We start from the raw sequence: 17,447 nt of genomic DNA, 5'->3' as shown, positions 1-17,447 counted from the left end.
TGTAACACATTAAAATTCAAATCTCAACTCTAAAGCAATTGAAGAGAACAAGTGAAGGTGAAGACCTGATTATGGTAGAGGCCTCCATTCCCAGTTCCTGATCCAGCTAATCCAAAACTGGATACAAATAAAGATGCACTGGTCCAAACATCCCAGATTAAAAGGAAACGGTAAAAGGCTAAAGAGCCTGTTGCAGGTTGGAAATAAGAGAGTTATTCAAAGAAAGAAGCAAAGAAATTATCAGCCACAACAAAACTTTGATAATCAGACTGAAAATCTTATACACTTGGCTGAGTCCAAGAAAATTGCTGACAGCCAAAAGAGGCAGTCCACATCATTAAGACCTGAAATGCACATTAGTAATCCAGGACCATAATCAAAATACTCTGTACGATTTTGTAAAGAATGTCTAGGGGATAAGCAAGGGTTTCATATTTCAAACTTCAATGTTAAAATGGGAATGTGTTCCAAATTAATCCCATTGTTTTTGGGTCAGCTGCTGGATACATTATTTTTCTTTGGAATTTCCTTTACTTAGCTTTAGGTAAATAAAACTGCAAAGTCTTGAAACTGGCATTAGAGGAAGAACAATGAGCAAATGCAGAGTCCCAGCATCATCAGACATGGTCTGAAAAGCACCCGGTGGCTAACAAGAAGATGTCCTTAATTAGTATCTACAGCCTGAAGACCCAGTTCACCAGAGGGGGTGAATGGTGTCAGCATGAGCTGTCAGGGATATGCTGTTAGATAGTGAGGGCAGAAGAGAGAGACTTTTCCCTAAGGATCTACAAAACTATTGTTCCAAGTACAAGCAAACTGACCCTCTCCGTACTCCAGTCATTATCACCGGAATATCTTAATGACCGGGCATTGAAGCACAGATGACACATTCACACAATGTAATCTTCATGTATGCCTATACTGAATATAATGCATTAATATTTGTTCTAATTATTTAACTGACATAATATAACATCATTTTCAAATTTCCTAACATCACTTAAAGAAACTAAGCCTCCACACAAGGTGTTCAGACTTTGTGACTCTCCATCCTGTGAACATATCTGGCAAGATCACGGAATTTCTTCCTGCATTACTCCACTTTACAGGGAATCTCAAATGGGATAAACTTCAAAAGTCTTTAGCCTCCTGGTACATAGGACCACCAAACTTGCATGTCCTTTTGAGTTTATTTGGGAGCAATCTCACTGCCACCTCCATCTTATACAAGGAATACTTTAGCTCCATGGCAGCTGAAGCATTCCTCCTGCATGGCTATTATGGTGGGTAGTGGTGGGGGGGGGTGCAGAAAGGGGGAGAAATATTTTTAAGCACTGATATGCTTATCCAATTGCAATGCAGCAATGTGTTGAGAAAAGGGGTGAGCTCCTTTAGGAATCACTCAAATCTTGCTTTTGTTTTTTTTAGAAAAAGTGGGTGTACTTGGTACAAATTTACAATTTCTATATTTTTCTGTTATTATAGACAATAGATGCAGGAGTAGGCCATTCGGCCCTTCGAGCCTGCACCACCATTCAATCTAATCATGGCTGATCATCCACAATCAGTACCCACTTCTTGCCTTCTCTCCATATCCCTTCACTCCGCTATCTTTAAAAGCTCTATCTAACTCTTTCTTGAAAGCATCCAGAGAATTAGCCTCCACTGCCTTCTGAGGCAGAGCATTCCATAGATCCACAACTCTCTGGGTGAAAAAGTTTTTCCTCAACTCCGTTCTAAATGACCTAGCCCTTATTCTTAAACTGTGGCCTTTGGTTCTGCACTCCCCCAACATCGGGAACATGTTTCCTGCCTCTAACGTGTCCAACCCTTTAATAATCTTATATGTTTCAATCAGATCCCCTCTCATCCTTCTAAATTCCAGTGTATACAAGCCCAGTCACTCCAATCTTTCAACATATGACAGTCCCGCCATCCCGAGAATTAATTATGTATTCCATTGTACTGCTGCCAAAAAGACAATGAATTTCATGACATATGCCAGTGATATTACCCTGATTCTGAATTTTTGGGCAAAACAAAAATCACTGAGCAATGTTTTAGTGGGGAATAAAAAAGCATCAGTGCACTTCAATTTCGAGGCACAAGTACTTCTGAGGACCTATAAGTATTTTGCTCCTGTGCAATACTGCTTCACACGAATCCCACTAATCTCTACAAACACACGTAATTTAAACTTTTCACCTCCTTCCACTTTCACCACCTTACCATTCCAATTCCATCCTTTCTCGTGTCCAGTCATATTAAAGTTTGTCCAAAATGTAATATCCCATACAGAATCACTTCTGCCATCATCCGCATAGTGTTGGAACCCTTCAGTGAACATGTTAAATATAAACCCCAACCTCAAACCTTTATCGCTATCCAGTACACTCCAGACTGATTTTCCCTACCTTCACACCCTGTGATGTAATGGTCATCCAGATTCACCTTTCTTTGCAGCCATTCTCCTTCATTCCACCATGGGTGTGTACAGTCTGCCAATCTAGTCCTACTCTCTGGAACTTCCTCCCAAAACTGCTTGCTTCCTTTTCTTTTGATATTCATTGTTTAAAAGGACATCCTTTTGACCAGACCTTTGTTACGGCACCCCAGTGCTGCTTCTCTTTACTCGTCTGCATTCCTTGCTGTTTGTTAGACATTTCTGTGCTCTCTTATTCCCGACTTTGGAACTGTGAAAGCACCTCAGTAACTGTAAGTGTCTGCAGATTTCTGAAAGGAATATGATGGGCATTGTAGTTGAAAGGCAGCATTTTCTCCTCCCCGCTCTGTCAGAGGACAATGGACACAGCAATGGCAAACAAGCAAGGACTCAAGCAAAAGACATGACAGTCTGGGATTCACACTTGGCCTCCTCCCCACCTTCATACCTTGCTCCACCTTCCTCTTCCCTTAGATACCATCATCATCAGCCCTTTGTCACTCCCAGCTTCTCATTCTATTCCCTCTCTCCCTTCCCCGTCTGACTGTCATCCTCCCCACCAGGATCCACCTACTGCCCACCAGCTCTTGCTCCACCCTTTCCTTCCACCTTCCAATGCCAGTCACCTCCTCGCTAGACCTCAGCCTAGATGGAAGGTCTCAAACTGAAGTGTTGGCTGTCCATTTCCCTCCTTTGATTCTGTCCACCCTGCTGGGTTCCTCCAGTATGTTGTGCATTGTGTTACTTTTTTAAAAAAGGATCGCTAATCCATCATCTTGACTCAAACACTAATGCATGCATCATACCCTCATAATCTACATATAAAATATCCTATCAGGACTTTTACCTTACTGTCAATGCTCCCAGTCCTCACTCACAGAACATTGCTGAAATCCTCACAAACATCCCTCACAACCTGCACAGTTATTCAGTCACAATACCCAATCAGACAACACAATGTTTAGTGATATACTTTTTACTCATTTGCAAGCAAGATAGCATGCAGATCAGCTGATGGAAGGAGGAGGATAAGAGTGCTGCTGCACTATCTTACTCAGAGCTGGATCTTGAGGATCAGGCTTTGTACTTGACCTTGACAGGGCCGCAGTATTCTGAACTGACTAGCTGTTGTTCCAACCTTGGGAGGGACCATCATGGGGTCTCTGACCAGAAAGTGTGATTTAACCTGTAGTTAGGGTCCTAATAGTCGAATAGCACAGAGTCTGGCCCTGTAGCTCAGAAGGGTAGGGAAAGGAAGGCAGTAGTAATAGGGGACTCTATAGTCAGGGGGTCAGATAGGCGATTCTGTGGACGCAATCAGGAGACCCGGATGGTAGTTTGCCTCCCTGGTGCCAGAGTTCCGGATGTTTCTGATCGTGTCCAAGATATCCTGAAGTGGGAGGGTGATGAGCCAGAGGTCATGGTACATTTAGGTACCAATGACATAGGTAGGAAAAGGGAAGAGGTCCTGAAAGGAGAATATAGGGAGTTAGGAAGGCAGTTGAGAAGAAGGACTGCAAAGGTAGTAATCTCGGGATTACTGCCTGTGCCACGCGACAGTGAGAGTAGTAACGGAATGAGGTGGAGGATAAATGCGTGGCTGAGGGATTGGAGCGGAGGTAGGGATTCAAGTTTCTGGATCACTGGAACCTCTTTTGGGGCAGGTGTGACCTGTACACAAAGGATGGGTTACACTTGAATCCTAGGGGGACCAATATCCTGGTGGGTAGGTTTAATAGAGCTGTTAGGGAGGGTTTAAACTAATTTGGCAGGGGGATGGGAACCAGAATGATGGAGCAGAGGAGAGGGAAAACAGAAATAGATCTAAGGTAGTGAGCAGTAAGGATGTCAGGAAGGACAGGCAGGTGATGGAGCAAATTTGCAGCCATTGGGATGAGTTGCAGTGCAATAAAGTTGCAGTGAAATCAATGCAAAAAGTACCAAATACTGGACTTAATGTGTTCTACTTAAATACAAGCAGCATAAGGAATAAGATGGATGATCTTGTTATACAGTTACAGACTGGCAGATATGATATTATGGCCATCAGTGAGACGTGGCTAAAGGATGCATGTCTCTGGGAGCTGAACTTCCAAGGATACATGGTGTATCGGAAGGATAAGCAGGAAGGTAGAGGGGGTGGCATTAATGGGAAATGGGAAATGACATTAAATCATTAGAAAGAGTTGATATAGGATCGGAAGGTACAGAATCTTTATGGGTTGAGCTAAGAAATCACAGGGGTAAATGGACCCTGATGGCAGTTATCTACAGGCCTCCAAACAGCTGCAGTGATGTGGACTACAAATTACAACAGGAAATAGAAAAGGATTGCCAGAAGGGCAGTGTTATGATAATTGTAGGAGATTTTAACATGCGAGTGGATTGGGAAAATCAGGTCGGCACTGGATCTCAAGGGAGAGAATTTGTAGAATGTCTACGAGATGGCTTTTTAGAACAGCTTGTTGTTGAGCCCACTAGGGGATCGGCTGTATTGGATTTGGTATTGTGTAATGAACCAGAGGTGATTAGAGAGATGGAAGTGAAAGAACCCTTAGGAGGCAGTGATAACAACATGCCTGACTTCACTGTGAAATTTGAGAAAGAGAAGCCGAAATCCGATGTGTTGGTATTTCAGTGGAGTAAAGGAAATTACAGTAGCATGAGAGAGGAACTGGCCAAGGTTGACTGGAAAAGGACACTAGCGGGAAGGACGGCAGAGCAGCAGTGGCTGGAGTTTATGTGAGAAGTGAGGAAGGTGTTTATGTAAAGCAGAGTCATTCCCATTCAGATATGTCCATACATGGCCTCCTCTACTGCCATGATGAGGCGAAACTCAGGTTGGAGGAACAACACCTCATATACCGTCTGGGTAGTCTCCAGTCCCTTGGTATGAACATCGAATTCTCCAACTGCCAGTAATTCCCTCCCTCTCCCTTCCCCCATCCCACCTTCACTCTGTCTCCTCTTCTAGCTGCCTATCACCTCTCATAACTCTGCCTTCATCTACTACCCATAGTGCTTTCCCCTTAGATTCCTTCTTCACCTCTCCTGTCTATCCCCTCCCTGCTTCCCCTCCCCCACCCCTTGATCTTTCCTGTGATTGGTTTTCCACCCTCCCCCCACCTTCTTTACGGGGCCCCTGCCCCCTCCTTCTTCAGTCCTGACGAAGGGTCTTGGCCCGAAATGTTGACTGCTGGTTTCAACAAATGCTGCCTGACCTGCTGAGTTCATCCAACTTGTTTGTATGTCTAGATGAAAAACGTTTGGCATCATCAACCTAGCTTGCATATTCCCAGCAAATTCTGGTGTAGCATGTAACAACAACTTTATCAAAGACCATTAAGCATTATGTAGGCCACAAAAGGTACACAGTGTCCACCAATCACCTTATTTGAATTAATTCAGCATTTCTTCTAAAAGTAGGAATTTTGGAGTTGAAATGTATATGTTTTTTTTCCAGATCTAGTCTTATAATCTCAGATTTTTAGTCCCACACTATAAAATCCTAAACTTCCCTTCGTTCCAGCTGTCCATTTGTAGTGAGCACTTCTGAACAAAGTTAACAGACTTCTTACTTATAAATAAGTTTACCTAATATAAATAGATTTCTTTAATGGCTGCTTTCAGCTTCTGAAAACTCTAATGCACTCATGAGGAATTAGATAAAAATGAAAATGCCTTTTTAAAAAAATCTGTATACTACATATTACAATGCTTTTTTATCCCAGCATCTAATGCTGGGCAGTTCTGCTATTTTCACAGCTCTGACAACAATGAAGTCCCAACTACATTACTTCCCTTTCTATATGATTGATTTTGGGGAGACAATTATTAGAAGAATTTTGTTAATATGCACAACTTCTACAAACTGTGCTTAAAGATAAAAAAAATAGTATTGTGATAACTGCTATAGTCCAAATGACAGAATGAAGAAACCACCTTTTGTTATCCTGTTCTCTACCAAGTCTGTTCATTCATGATCACACATCATTTGCATTTCAATCATTCACCAGTCTTCTGCCACAAGGGATTTAGCTGTTTATTTTCAATCCATGGAGGCACTCGGCTCTACTCACTTTTCCCAGACCAAGCCACCAGTGCGGTCAATCTACTGTTTGTACCACACTTTCAGCTCTGGAAACATTATCTGTATGTTCTTAAGGCAAGGAGGCTTTCATAGACTTAGACTAGTATGTGCACACATGAGCAAACACTTCCTGAAATAGATGTTTCACACAGTTATTAATGATTGTGGCCAGTGCAGATATTAGTGGAATTTTGCATTAATACCACTTTATTTCAAATTCATTTCAGTAATTGTTTTTACATAGAATTGATAATGAATTTATCAATTTGTTTTTTTCAGTATTCAGTGAACCAATACTACACTTCAAGTATGACCCAAGGTTTGATCAATTTAAGCATCAGGTCGAATTGAAACGGTTGGGTACAGGCCTAATTGAGAATCTGGGGCCTGAGCCCGAGAGCATATCAAAGTGTCAGGACCCAGTCTGAGAGCAAGGAATGAACTGAGGTTTGAACAATTTAAGTGCCAGGTCAGATTGAAACGGTCAGCGTGTCAGGGCTGGAGGCCAGGGATGGGCTGATTCACCTCATTACTCCATGAGGTTTACTCACCTCTGTACTAAACTGAGGCTGTGGCCTACTCTTGAATTGGCTGCAGTGATGCCTGGCTTCAAGTCTGTGGACTCACTTTCATGAACTTCATTTCTGAATGAGACTTGCTTACTTGGCGCAAATTGTTTGCGCAATTTGTTCTTTTTAACCTCTCTGCACATTGGGAGTTCGACGGACTTCTTTTTTTAAAAAATGGGTTCTATTGGGTTTCTTTGTTTTGTGGCTGCCTGTTAGGAGACAAAGCTCAAGGTTGTATAAATACACACACACACACACACTTTAACTATTTCCATGAAACTTCAGTTAATTGGGGCAGCTATTTAATTAAACCAAAGTGTACTGGTCCAAGCGTGTCCTAAATACCCAGAATCCACTGTATTTAGGAAGTATAATAACTACATTAACTAGCATTACATAAATTACTGTGAAATCAAAAGGAACAAAAATATCTCATCTACCTTTTAATGATGAAGGTCAGCAATCACAGTCAAATGAGTGGGGCCATGTTAGATACACCAGCCATGGCAGAAGCAACAGATATGAAGCATATCCATACACTTTGCTCGACGATCCAGAAACTCTTTGGACTTAGCGGGAAGTCCAGTTGGATCCCAGCCAAAGGCAAGCATAGTCAGGCCCATGGTTTATCTTTGGTAGTTAAAGAACAAATTATTTCAGTTGCCAGCCTTGACCAAAAGGAATACTTCAGCATTGCATTCAGTCCCATGTTCTAATGTCAGTCAGGAAGTACGTTTTCTATTTATGGATTTACAAAGTATATTTTATAAAAAAGAACATATAATTTCCCCATCCTCCAAATGGTTTAATTGACATGCATTACTATATGCAATAAGATACAAAGACTAAGAAGCTTTCTGAAAGAATGGCAGAGGTGCAGAGTGACAGTAAGCAGAAGGGTGAAGTAAAAGGTCCAACTTAATAAGATACACATCTGTAATCTACAGGAGTCAGTTTAGCTTGAGCAAGGGATGTAGAATTAGGAAGGTATTAGGCTAGAACATACTAACATGCTAAATTTCTCGGCCTTGACTAGAGACCATCATGATGATTATTCACCTCTCTTCCAGGCCACTGTACTGATGGATGAGGGCATGACAAAGCTGTCTATGGTCCCTGACATAATTTACTTACCACCTTCTCCATCAAGTGTTAATAAAAGGTTTCAATAAGCATTCTGCAATAAGTGGCAAGGCTGAAGGATTTGGTAATTTGAAATGGAAGGATAAAGTGCATAAAGCAATGTTACATAGGAGCCCTGAATGATGGGGACTAGTATTAAGTATGAAGCACTGGGTGAGGTAAATGGCACTGTTTTTGAAGGAAGGATTTGTTATACTTTTAAATGAACTCTGAACATGCACACAAATTCATTACGCTTCTTGTGCACTACATCCATTTCGCTGGGACTTCATTCTTGGAACTGATTTCAAATGCAACCTGCTTCCACTGACACCTGACCATTGATCTGCAAGGAACACTGAGACCTGCAGGAAGAGTTCTTTCTCTTCATCCACAAAGGCAGTCAGAGGCATTCAACATTCAACAATTTGCTTATTGATCATTACAGAATGTCTCTCTGGTGCTTCTCACTCCCACCCTTCTCCCCAAACATGATTCCTCTCTCCCTGCCCCCTTCCCACTCTCAGTCCACAATAGAGACTCATATCAGAATCAGGTTTATCATCACTCACTTATGTTATGAAATTTGTTATATGTGGCAGCAGTACAGTGCAATTCAAAAATTTACTACAGTACTGTGCAGAAGTCCTATATATATATATATATCTCAAAGACTATTGCACAGTGCTGTAGAATGACTTCCATTACTAGCAACAGGTAATAAGCACCTCGAGAAATGGCTTCAGTCAATTTCAATTGGTGCAAGTCAACCACAAAATTAGACCTTGCAAATATTCACAATACACAGCAGAGTTAGCACTGCTAAATTCACAATAATGAGATAGGAGCATAAAATTTGTGTGCATCTTAAACCCAGGACAAATTTCTCACTTTGTTTCAGCGCGTTTTTCAATCTAGTCCTGGGCACAATTATTTATCTGAATCCCTCTTTCAATAAGTTTTATCATTTTCATGACAGAGAAGTCTACAAATAAACTTTATTCAAATCATACCAGTAGAACTTTATTCATTAAGTTACCGGTAACTTTCTGTCCCAAGAATCAAAACGTGTAGCTTGATATGAGAAGTTCTGAAAACTTGGATTAGGCAGTAGTAATGTAAACAACAACAAGAGACTGCATTCACGTCAAATCAACTTGATTCAAATTAATTTTGCTTTTACTGTGTAAATTGGCTTTCAACTCCAAGAAGGCAAGCCAACAAGGTGTAAATGGTTCACTGTTTCACCTGCTTAGAGCAAATGTTACAATATCTTGCATTTTTAGCCTTAGGAATACTCACTTGCTGTGTTAAAGATGACATGAACCTCCAATGGAGAAAGCAACTTAACGCAAGTTAATGTGATCAAATTTGGCAATTAAAGAGCACAAAATAAAATTCACATTACTGAACTGTTCATATTTCCAAGCACTGCATTTCTTAAAAACTATGTATTCTTAGATAATCAATATTATAATGCATAGAACAGACAATTCTGCAGATAAGATTAAAATAGTTTTTTAGTTGAAAAATGCCTGATGCAAAACTATTGAATAATAAAGTAAAATACCAATACTTTATTCCTAGAAATAGTAAAAGCTTAGTGAGTAATTTTGGATCTCCAGGCAAATTAAATTTTAAAACCAAAACAGTGAGTTGCCTAAATGGTGGAAGAAAGTCTTCAATAAAAACTGAGATTTGGAACAATCATAATGGTCTCCTTAGAAGTTCGATATAACAGACATCTTTGTTCTTTACATCCCCTGGCAATGGTGTGCTAACAGTCTTCTAAATAACAAAATAGTTCCTTTCATAAACAGAAAGAATTTAAAAGTTAAAGAGAAGTCAATTTTTAAAGCTCAATCCACATTTACACATAGTACAGGTTTCTTAACCAATACTTGCAGTAAACCACTGTTACCCAGGGATGAAATTGATCATTTATGAATGTGATGAACAGCTAATGATGCTCAGGTAAAGCCTTTTGTTTTGAGCATGACGCATTTCAAAATTTTAATGAAAACATGCATTTTGTGGTATTTTCTTTCTGTGTTATAATTAGATTCCAATTAGATTCCACTTACAAGGTTTGTGTCCACCAGTATTAGGTAAACTATGCTGAACCCAGCTGCCGCAGCACAGAGGCCTATTTTAGCATTACTTAAAAGGAGACTAATCCCAGAGCTGGACACACCCAGTGGAGTACACCAGTGTGAACTGGACCCAAGAGGAACCCATTTAAATACAGCCTCTCCGATAGTTCTCCACCAGCACCATCAGCCACCTTTTATTTCCCCCACCTCAAATTTCATGACTCCCCCCCCCCCCACCTGCAATTTGCCAAATCAACCTCAATCCCTCTCACCAACAGCCCAGCACAAATCTTACCACAAGCCCTATATCAATCAAGCACAGATCATGACATTGCTATGCTCGCCCCTTGGATGATCATACACACCCCTCCAATTTCCAATCTCACAAAACCAACCAGCTCCCCAGCCCTCCCTTTGACATGATAGCCTGGTCCCTGCATTTACAGGACCTCCTTAACTTATTCATAAAGGTGAATGAAGGACAGGCCTTTCTCCACATAACACTATTCCAGAGATCTCAGACCCTTCATCCCATTCTCTACAATTGCAATGGTAGTTCAACAACCAAGACAATTGTTCACACTGCCTCATTTAATGCACGTTTTTTGGCCTCTTTCAGCTTCTGAGCCCAAAGCTGCTCAAGGATTTTCTTCTGAGACCACCAAGGACATTCTTTTCATAATGGAACTACTTCTTCTCATCTACCACAGTAACGTATTATCCTTCCAACCATTGTTTGCTTGCCCTTCCATGTTATCCAGAGTGCTGCAGATGGCTACCAGAACCAAATGAGATAATGCCAAAATCAATGGAGTGCTAATGTTGAACCGTTGATTAAAAGAGGAGAAAGGGATCAATTGATTTGTACTAGCCTGTAAATCTAACTTCAAAAAAATGGGCACATTATTGGATTCCAATAAGGGATAGTAAAATGCTTCATTTAGAATGGTACAGACTAATCATATACAGATTTGTTAAGGGAAGGTCTGACTTATTTAGTTGAATTTAGCGTAAGAAGGCAAAAGGAAAGTTTGATTAAGGCAGTGTATTTGATCTACTTTACATGGATTTAAGCAAAGTTTGTGAAAAGGTTCCACATAACAGTCTTTTTGAAAAGGTAACAGCAGATGGGATCAAAGGGAGAAGAGCAAATTATGTCAAAAACTGGCTCCAAGCAGAGAAAAAGAATGATCATGATCAACTCTGTTTCGGTGATTGGGAGACCATCACTTAAGAGTCTCCATGGGGCTCCTTACTTCCTTTGTTTCTGACCCGTATAATAATGCTTCATTTTAAATACAGGCTTAGTGATAAGGATGCTTTCCGTTGATAAAGAATTGAGTAGTGTTTTGCACAGCTTTGTTGGGAATATTTATGAGGCACAATGTTATAATCTCTGAATTATATTAAGGGGTTAATAAATCAAATCACAAGACCTATGCAGTGTATCACAAACCCAAGGCCGCAAGTGTGTGATTCAAATGGCACATCTCCAAGAAACTACTGCTCATTAAGTTGTCTCAACAGTAAGTTCAAAAGTAGAAAAGCTTTGTATTCCTTGCATCAAAAGCTTAGAAGCAGAATGGAAATAGCATTTGACTGCCCACTAAGTTTAATTGACTGGAAAATTATGCATTACCTGCAACTGAATTTCCAATATTAACTTTTCCAAATTGATTTCTGACCACTAAAACAGCAAATCAAAGGGTAACCACAACACTTTTGAAGTAATGAAGTCCAAAATAATACAAACACTTTTTTTTGGGTGGGGTTCTCATAAAACATTTTTCTTGCACTGATGAACACAAAAAGCTTGCCTCTTATTGATGTTTCACCACGACTCCATACAGTAGATCATGCACATATTTTTACTCTTTGATAATCGGCATGATATTTTTTGAAAACCTGTCATTTTGAACATTTAGAATCACAATTGATTATATATGGCATCGTCCTGCTTGGCAGAGGGGTTTGAACAATGTAATGTCATCTTTTGACATGGTTTTAAAGGGGTGAGGTAGAATAATGAGCCCTTCCAAAGAAAGGGCTGGAAAAAAATGTGCAGACATAAAACACACTTTCTGGTTTAACCACCTATCAAATGTGCAAAAGACTATGAGAATTAGATTTAGAATCAGATTTATTATGACATGAAATCTGTTGTTCAATACTGGCAATCTTTCTGAATGTCCCTGTTATTTAGAAGCAACAAAAACTAGACAAGGTTTAAAATAAAAATCAAACAGACTAAAAGAATTGAAAATAATATGTCTCAGGCTATAAACAGGTTAGAATTCTTAAAACTAATTAAAAATGTACAAATAAGTTCACTTCATTGGAGTAAGGTACAATGGACTATCCTTCACCCATTACAGGGGCATAAGGGTAGAAAACATGCCATATTGTGATTTTCACTAAGTCAAAGCTGCATCAGGATCGCAAGTGTCAAGAAATACAGGTGGGGAAAAAAATTAAAGCTTAGTTTACTTCCCCCTTGCGCTCCAACACTCACACGTAAATTCTGTCGCAGCAAACTTTATGCTACATCTCAAATATTTGTTTATATTTAAATAATACAGTGCAGAATGGGCTCTTCCAAACCTTCAAGATGCACCACCCCTGCACCCCCCCCCAATAACCCTGATTGAACTTAACCTAATCACAGGATAATTTACAATATCCAATTAACATATCCAGTAAGTCTTCGGACTGTGGCAGGAAACCGGAGCATCCAATGAAAACCCATGCATTCCACAGGGAAGATGTGAAGAGATTTCTTACAGACGCCGCTGGTATTGAACTCTAACACCCTGAGCTGTAATAAAGTTGCACTAACAGCTACATCACTGTGCCTAGCATCGGAGGGAGTGATTTGTTCATTCTACAATGGCAAATTTCCGTAACCTCAAGCGCCACAACACAGTGGTTGCCTGTATACCATAAAGCATTTACCTCAAACAATCACAGCCATTCTTCTTCATAGAACTGAAAAGCTCACTGATCCAGCGACAAGACTAATCTGGCACAGTACAATAGGCAGATTCCTCAGCATAAATATCTACATAATTCCTTTAAGTGCTTCATCACTGAACACAATTGGCAGTGGAGAAAATACCAGAAAAGAAGGTCCAGCAAATTAAGGACTAGATTGTTTTTTCCAAGATGTTCCACTCTTACCAATTTCAGTGCAACTTCTCCTGGTGTATTTTCAGTTCACACATTGTAAATCTAATCAGGATATAACTTTCTACAAACAACTTGAATTCTACCTAACACAATGAGAGGATGATACTTTGACAAAAGTATATGTCAGCTAAAAAAGTGTTATCTTCCTGAAGATATCCTCACCTAATGAATTAAATTAGTCTTTTAGTTCATTACTTAAAAGGAGCAGAAATACACCTGTATATGTTCAGTGATTCTGGGGGTAAAGAGGAATTCCACATAAAATGCTCTACTGAATACTTATCAGGATATATGCTCTCTTTACACAAGCTGGTTGCCTCCCCGCAAGCAAAAAAAACATCAGGTAATTACCCAAAAACAAATCCTGCACATATTGAAAATGGAGCAGTACCACCTCAGCCACAAACTGTTCCAGCTGCTGCCATCTGGGAAGCAGTACCGCAGCACAAAGCCAGGACCAACAGGCTCTGGGACAGCTTCTTCCACCGGACCACCAGACTGATTAATTCACACTGATACAATTGGATTTCTATGTTATACTGATTGTCCTGTTGTACATACTATTTATTACAAATTACTATAAATTGCACGTTTAGACAGAGACATAATGTGGAGACACATCCTCCTCATGTATGTGAAGGATGCAAGCAATAGTCAATTCAGTAAGTACTATACTCATACTGCTCAATATGTCACCAGAAACTGCCTTAATATAAACAAAATATCCACTTGAAAAAAAAGCAGTTGAACAAGATAAAAACACCAGAAACTAGCTCAACATCAATTTATAAATCTACGTGCAAGTACAACCAAAGTGTTTATTATCTTATTGAGTTCTACATTTCCTCTATAAACTGAAGAAAATGTTCTATTTCATAGTGCACATGGTATTACAAACAAGACAGTTAACAAAATATATGGCTGTGTCAATTTAAATTCTTCTCTTCACCTATGCAGACAAAAGAAAGTTAACATGAGAGCATAGATGAACCTTGGTGTAAATTAAGATCATACTGGTCACTTACCCCTGCATTCTTCTGCAGGATAATATTCTGCTAGTTTGCTGCTCATGAGGAAATACAAAGATCCAGTTCATAATTTCTGACTTCCTTCATGCTTATGAAACTCAAAACAGTGTTTTTACTACATAACCAAAAAGGGTGTCTTGGGACTTCAACTGGAATTTGACAATAATGGTAAATGAAAACTTTTTCAAAAAACTAAAGATCAATGAAATCCTAAAATGATTTCACATTCTGGAAGAAGCTTTATTGGTGAAATAGTGCCACAAATATTTGCAATAATGTGTCATAAGATTTCACCTCCTGATATTCAAATCAGGTGAACTCTTTAAGGAGATCAGGACAGGGAATTCCTTCATTCAGAGGGTGGTGGGTGTGGAATGAGCTGCCAGCAGAAGTGGTGCATGCGGATTTGATTGCAACATTTAAGAGAAGCTTGGATAGGTACATGGATGGGAAAGGTATGAGGGCTAGTGTCAGGATGCAGGTTGATGGGACTAGGCAGATTAACAGTTCAGCATGGACTCAATGGGCTGAAAGGCCTGTTTCTGTGTTGTAGTGTTCTATGACTCTACAACTCTAAATTAAACTGGTAACTCATTTATTTTTAAACTGATTAATCCCTTCACTAAAACAGTAGAGAGATGAGTCTTTTGCATCCTTATTGCACTGGCAATGTAACTCACTGCTAAACAACTATGTTCCAATTAACAAATGAAAATAAAATGTATAGTAAAAATAATTATTACCCTGTATTCACCAATTACACAACGAATTTTGTAAGAAGACCATTGATGAAGTAGGCTAAAGGTTATATTAAGGAGGTCATAAATTATTCTAAGGAACAAAGTGTATTTAGCATAGCAGCAATAGTAGGAGAAATGCAAATGCTGAGAATGTAAGTATTTCTGAAATTAATGTAGTTCTTATTTTTCCCCAATAGAAATAGCAACATCCTGTGAGTATGATTTTCTTCTGAAAAAGTTCATGTTCTGAAAGAACATACAAAATTTCATGTGGCTCATTATATATTAACCATTAGAAAACTCTAAATTTATATAACTCAATAACAGGAAGCTTATATTTCTCCCAGAAATCTAGCACAGGTCTAACCATTGGTAGAGCAGGAGGTATTACTGGTCTCTTCCACAAAGGAAATATTATTTTACCACGTGAGGAGTTGGAAGTCAAAAAAATCATGAAGTCCTTATAAAGTTGCCGTTAACAACTTATTTCATGACTTTGTAGTATAATGACAAAATATTCTAAATGTTCATTTGAATATTGGTGTTGCCAGTCTTATCACATCATTGAACTAATACAAGACCTTGAGTCCATAAGATATAGGAGCATCCAGATATTTGGCCCATTGAGTCTTCTCCACAGTTTCACCACGGCTGATCCAATGTTCCTCTCAGCCCCAATCTCCTATCATCTCCCATATCCCTTCAAGCCCTGACCAATCAAGAATCTATCTCATAATGGCCGTTGACCATATTTCTGGCCATAACATACAACATTCCTAACGGTGAATTTGATTTTGTAGGAGTTAAACAATTCTAAAACAGACTGTGTGCACCTACCATATATTCCATATTAGACGCACTTGGTGACACTTGACTTCTCAGTTTATTATGCAGATCCAAGATTATTTGTCTATCATTATCTGTGATAGATCTCTTTGCTCTTCTGGAATTCCTCGGGGGTTCATGTGAATGCGTATAATTTGACTTGAGTAGATCTAAAATACCAGCCGCCTTATGGTCTGTTTCCGCGGCCAAGCGTTCCTCGCGATCTTGTAAAAACCTTGCCAGCATTGCATCCAGTTCTGAAGTAACATTGGGGAGCATCATCGCCGCGGCGACTTGTGCAATAAACAGTAGGGCAGTCAGCCTCACCCATTCCCATTCTGCACCCTTCATGATGGAACGCACTGGGATTATCTCCAAGGAAGTCGGGACCTGTCCAATTGTGAGGCTGCAATGAGAAGAGCGCGCTGTCTGCAGGTTAGAGAGCTCCGTGCATCAGCGTTAACCGAATAAAAGCAAGTCCGCGGGCCAATGCAGGGAGGAAAGTGTGCCGCTCGCGTTGTCATGGATACGTTCTAGGACGCCAGTAAATGCAGCCTCTACGGACATTGAATGCCGTTATTTTTTTTTAACTAAAAGCACAAAAGCGGGAAAATCAAGTTCACGTACACCTTGAGCTAGGTCCTGGGTGGCCGATCCACTGACCGGCCAGGAGCAGCAGGTCCGCGACCAGCCGCATCCCCGAGGACCGGTGAACTTTCTGGCGGAGAGGGAGAGGAGAGCAGCGCCCGATGCCCGCGGAGAGCTGGCGAAGGGGCGAGTGTGTCCGGACACTTACCTTCACTGTCCTCACAACTCGGGATGATGTGGTGGTGGTGTTACTGGTAAAACCCGGGGTGCCGGTGCTGCTGCTGCTGCCACCGCGGCTACTCTGCCGGCGCTGCGGGAGCGGTCTGGCGGCGGCGCCTTTATCCGGAGCCGAGTGACGTGTCGACCCGGGCCGGCACCGCGCCGTCCTCGGGCAGCGCACAGGGCGGCGGTCCAGACGTGGGGTGGGCCAGCGGGGGCAGAGTGGAGGGGCAATCCAATTGAAAAAGGGACAATCCAGTCTCAGCAAGGCGAGAGTAGCCGCTGCAATTCACGGTATGAAAAGACCCATTTAGGGGAGAGGAAAAATTCAAGGAAAGGGGAACTCCTCAAAGAAGTTGTAAACTCCCGAAAAGGATCATCCAGGACAAGAAATTGCTGCCCCGCCTGAAGAGAGGGCAAGCGGGCAAACTCAGAAGACAGTACTTCTAAATAAGGGTAGACTGTGGACAATTTCCCCAGAATAGACGTTGATCAACATTAATCTGGGGAGGGGGTGCATTCAGAGAGGGGATGTAAATGAGGC

At 40.6% G+C, this 17,447-nt stretch overlaps 1 protein-coding gene across 2 annotated transcripts in view; it reads right to left on the bottom strand.

The window, feature by feature from the left end:
• LOC132383436 (cysteine-rich secretory protein LCCL domain-containing 1-like) overlaps positions 1–16,447 on the bottom strand; it is a 40,469-nt gene extending 24,022 nt beyond the window's left edge. Inside the window, exons 1-2 of one of the 2 annotated variants that reach the window (XM_059954513.1) lie at positions 16,283–16,447; positions 16,109–16,204 (exon numbers count right to left, since the gene is read on the bottom strand). In XM_059954513.1, coding sequence (XP_059810496.1) covers positions 16,109–16,204; positions 16,283–16,447 — 261 coding nt within the window. Of the gene's footprint in view, positions 1–16,108 lie in introns of both variants that reach the window. The other variant, XM_059954429.1, reaches the window with a different exon arrangement.
• Positions 16,448–17,447: the final 1,000 nt, after the last annotated feature.

This window comes from Hypanus sabinus, chromosome 1 (assembly GCF_030144855.1).
Source record: "Hypanus sabinus isolate sHypSab1 chromosome 1, sHypSab1.hap1, whole genome shotgun sequence".
Classification (NCBI taxonomy): Eukaryota; Metazoa; Chordata; class Chondrichthyes; order Myliobatiformes; family Dasyatidae; genus Hypanus; species Hypanus sabinus.
The sequence above is the reverse complement of the archived record's forward strand: the minus strand, read 5'-3'. Positions and strand labels throughout refer to the sequence as shown.